Source organism: Protopterus annectens, chromosome 6.part0 (assembly GCF_019279795.1).
Source record: "Protopterus annectens isolate FY-2018-M chromosome 6.part0, PAN1.0, whole genome shotgun sequence".
NCBI lineage: Eukaryota > Metazoa > Chordata > Ceratodontiformes > Protopteridae > Protopterus > Protopterus annectens.
In genome coordinates, this window is record NC_056737.1 from 1,014,140,208 (window position 1) to 1,014,142,173 (window position 1,966).

A 1,966-nucleotide genomic window follows, 5' to 3' on the forward strand; every position below is an offset into this window, starting at 1 on the left:
TTCAACTCATACATGTAAATTTAGAGCACCTAGCTGCCTCTCAGTTAGAAAAGCTGCTTGGCTATGAAACTCTCTGCGTTACTGCACTGCAACAGTTACAGGAAAAAAAATATTTTAAAATATTAAAATGTAGTTCAATGCTATATTTAAAAGTGGATCTTATTGTTCCTCATTCTTTGGTAACTCAAGAATGCCCAATAACAGTATTAACTGACATGAAAACTGCATTAGGCCCTGGAGTTGAAAACTTAGAAAATATTTTGCCGTCATCTATGGAATCGTGAACATTACATTTTACTCACAATTTAATATCATTAACCCTAAAGATGAAAATTTAGCAATAATTGTTCTTGCAGTCATTTATAGAATAATGAGCATATTTTATTCACTTATAATTTATCATAACATCCCAAAATATGTTCATCTCTGATCTTATAACTTAGTAAGCAGCAAACAATTCTAGCTATTATACACTGTCAATGGCTAATAGCTAGAGGATAAATAATAAAATATATTAAATAGTTACTTTCATTTTAACAGATACAGGTTATGTAAAATATATTAATTCTGTAAAAACTGCCACTGTCCTTAACACCACAATCTTATCTAGAATACAAAGTATATATATTATTTTAATTGTTACTCTTTAATTGAATTATGCACATGTTGTGAATGCTAGTTTATAATACGCTGATCTAATGTTAGATTCTGGAAATTGCTTGGCTGAACCATTCCATGTTGTCGGGTTGCTTCCTCTTGAAGAGAACTCAGAACAGTGTCAATATGAGAGTCTGAGATGTCCCCATCTACGTAAGCCAAATAAGTAAAAATAAATTTAAATGTTTCAAACGGGATGCGAGCAGCTCCACCCTCTGGATCAGAGGTCAGGATTTCACATGCATGCTTTAGAGCACTGCTGATGGTCCCACCAAGAGCACTACATCCAAGAGCCAGGAATTTCATCCACTCCACCTCACTTGCAAAGTTGCCGAGTTCGAGAATGCTGTCCAGCTTCTCCTTTGGCAAGCAAATATCCTTCCATTTCTGCCTCAGTTCTCCGACTTCCACATAACCCTGAGGAGAAAGCTGCTTGTGCAAGACTTTCAGAAGACCAGCTGTTAACCCAGTGTCAGTTTTCTGGGTTGCGACAGGCATTTCAAGCCGTTCCTTTACAGGAAGAGTTTCCCCTCTGGACAAAGCAAAGAAATACGCAGCAGACCACTGTAATACATCCTGGGGCTGAGTCCTGATAGCTGCCTTTGTGAATTGTTTCAAAATATCTGGAAGTTCAGGGGGTATATTAATCTGCTGGGCACAAAACATAGTGTCATTGAGAGGCATGTTCCTGTAATTCAAAGCGGTAAACTAAGGTCCCCAAGTGCGACGGTCCTTACAGCTATTAGTAGTTTTGTTTGTAGCAACAGTGCTTGGTGATTTTTGGACGACTCCTGATGACGTATTACAGGTACGCCTGTCAATTCAGATTTCATCAGTTGCTCACAGTAGAGAATTTGAGTTGTCAGCTGTAGTTCCGCAAGTGAAGTTTGCAGCGTACTGTTTTACAGTAATTTAAACAATGGTTGTGGGGTAGCGTGGTGTTATAACTATGTGATGCATATTATAGACTAACATTATGAGGCAACATTTCCATAAGGTATGGTATGTGTTTTCCAATAGCATATCGGGCCGCGAGCGTTGCTTAGAAATGTTGGCATGGCATCAAAAACAAGAAAAGTCGAACAGTCATTGATTGTTCTAATATCAAAAGAAATAGGCAGTCATTATTAGGTCTATAACTTGCCGTGATCTCAATAAAAATTGAAACATTCTGCCCATAAACAGAGCGGAATGTTAAAAAAGCATCTAACAAGCAGTACCTGTAAACACACGAGTAAGTGATAATACTATTTATGAGAACACTAGAAAACGTAAGTCATTAGAAATAACCTACAATTCAGTCTTTCGT

At 37.3% G+C, this 1,966-nt stretch overlaps 1 protein-coding gene across 1 annotated transcript; it reads right to left on the minus strand.

Annotated features, from left to right (window-relative positions):
• Window positions 1-359: 359 nt before the first annotated feature.
• Window positions 360-1,463, minus strand: ROPN1L (rhophilin associated tail protein 1 like). The gene has a single exon (XM_044074632.1). It carries the CDS (start codon window positions 1,339-1,341, stop codon window positions 676-678), a length of 666 nt encoding a protein of 221 aa, XP_043930567.1. The 5' UTR covers window positions 1,342-1,463; the 3' UTR covers window positions 360-675.
• Window positions 1,464-1,966: the final 503 nt, after the last annotated feature.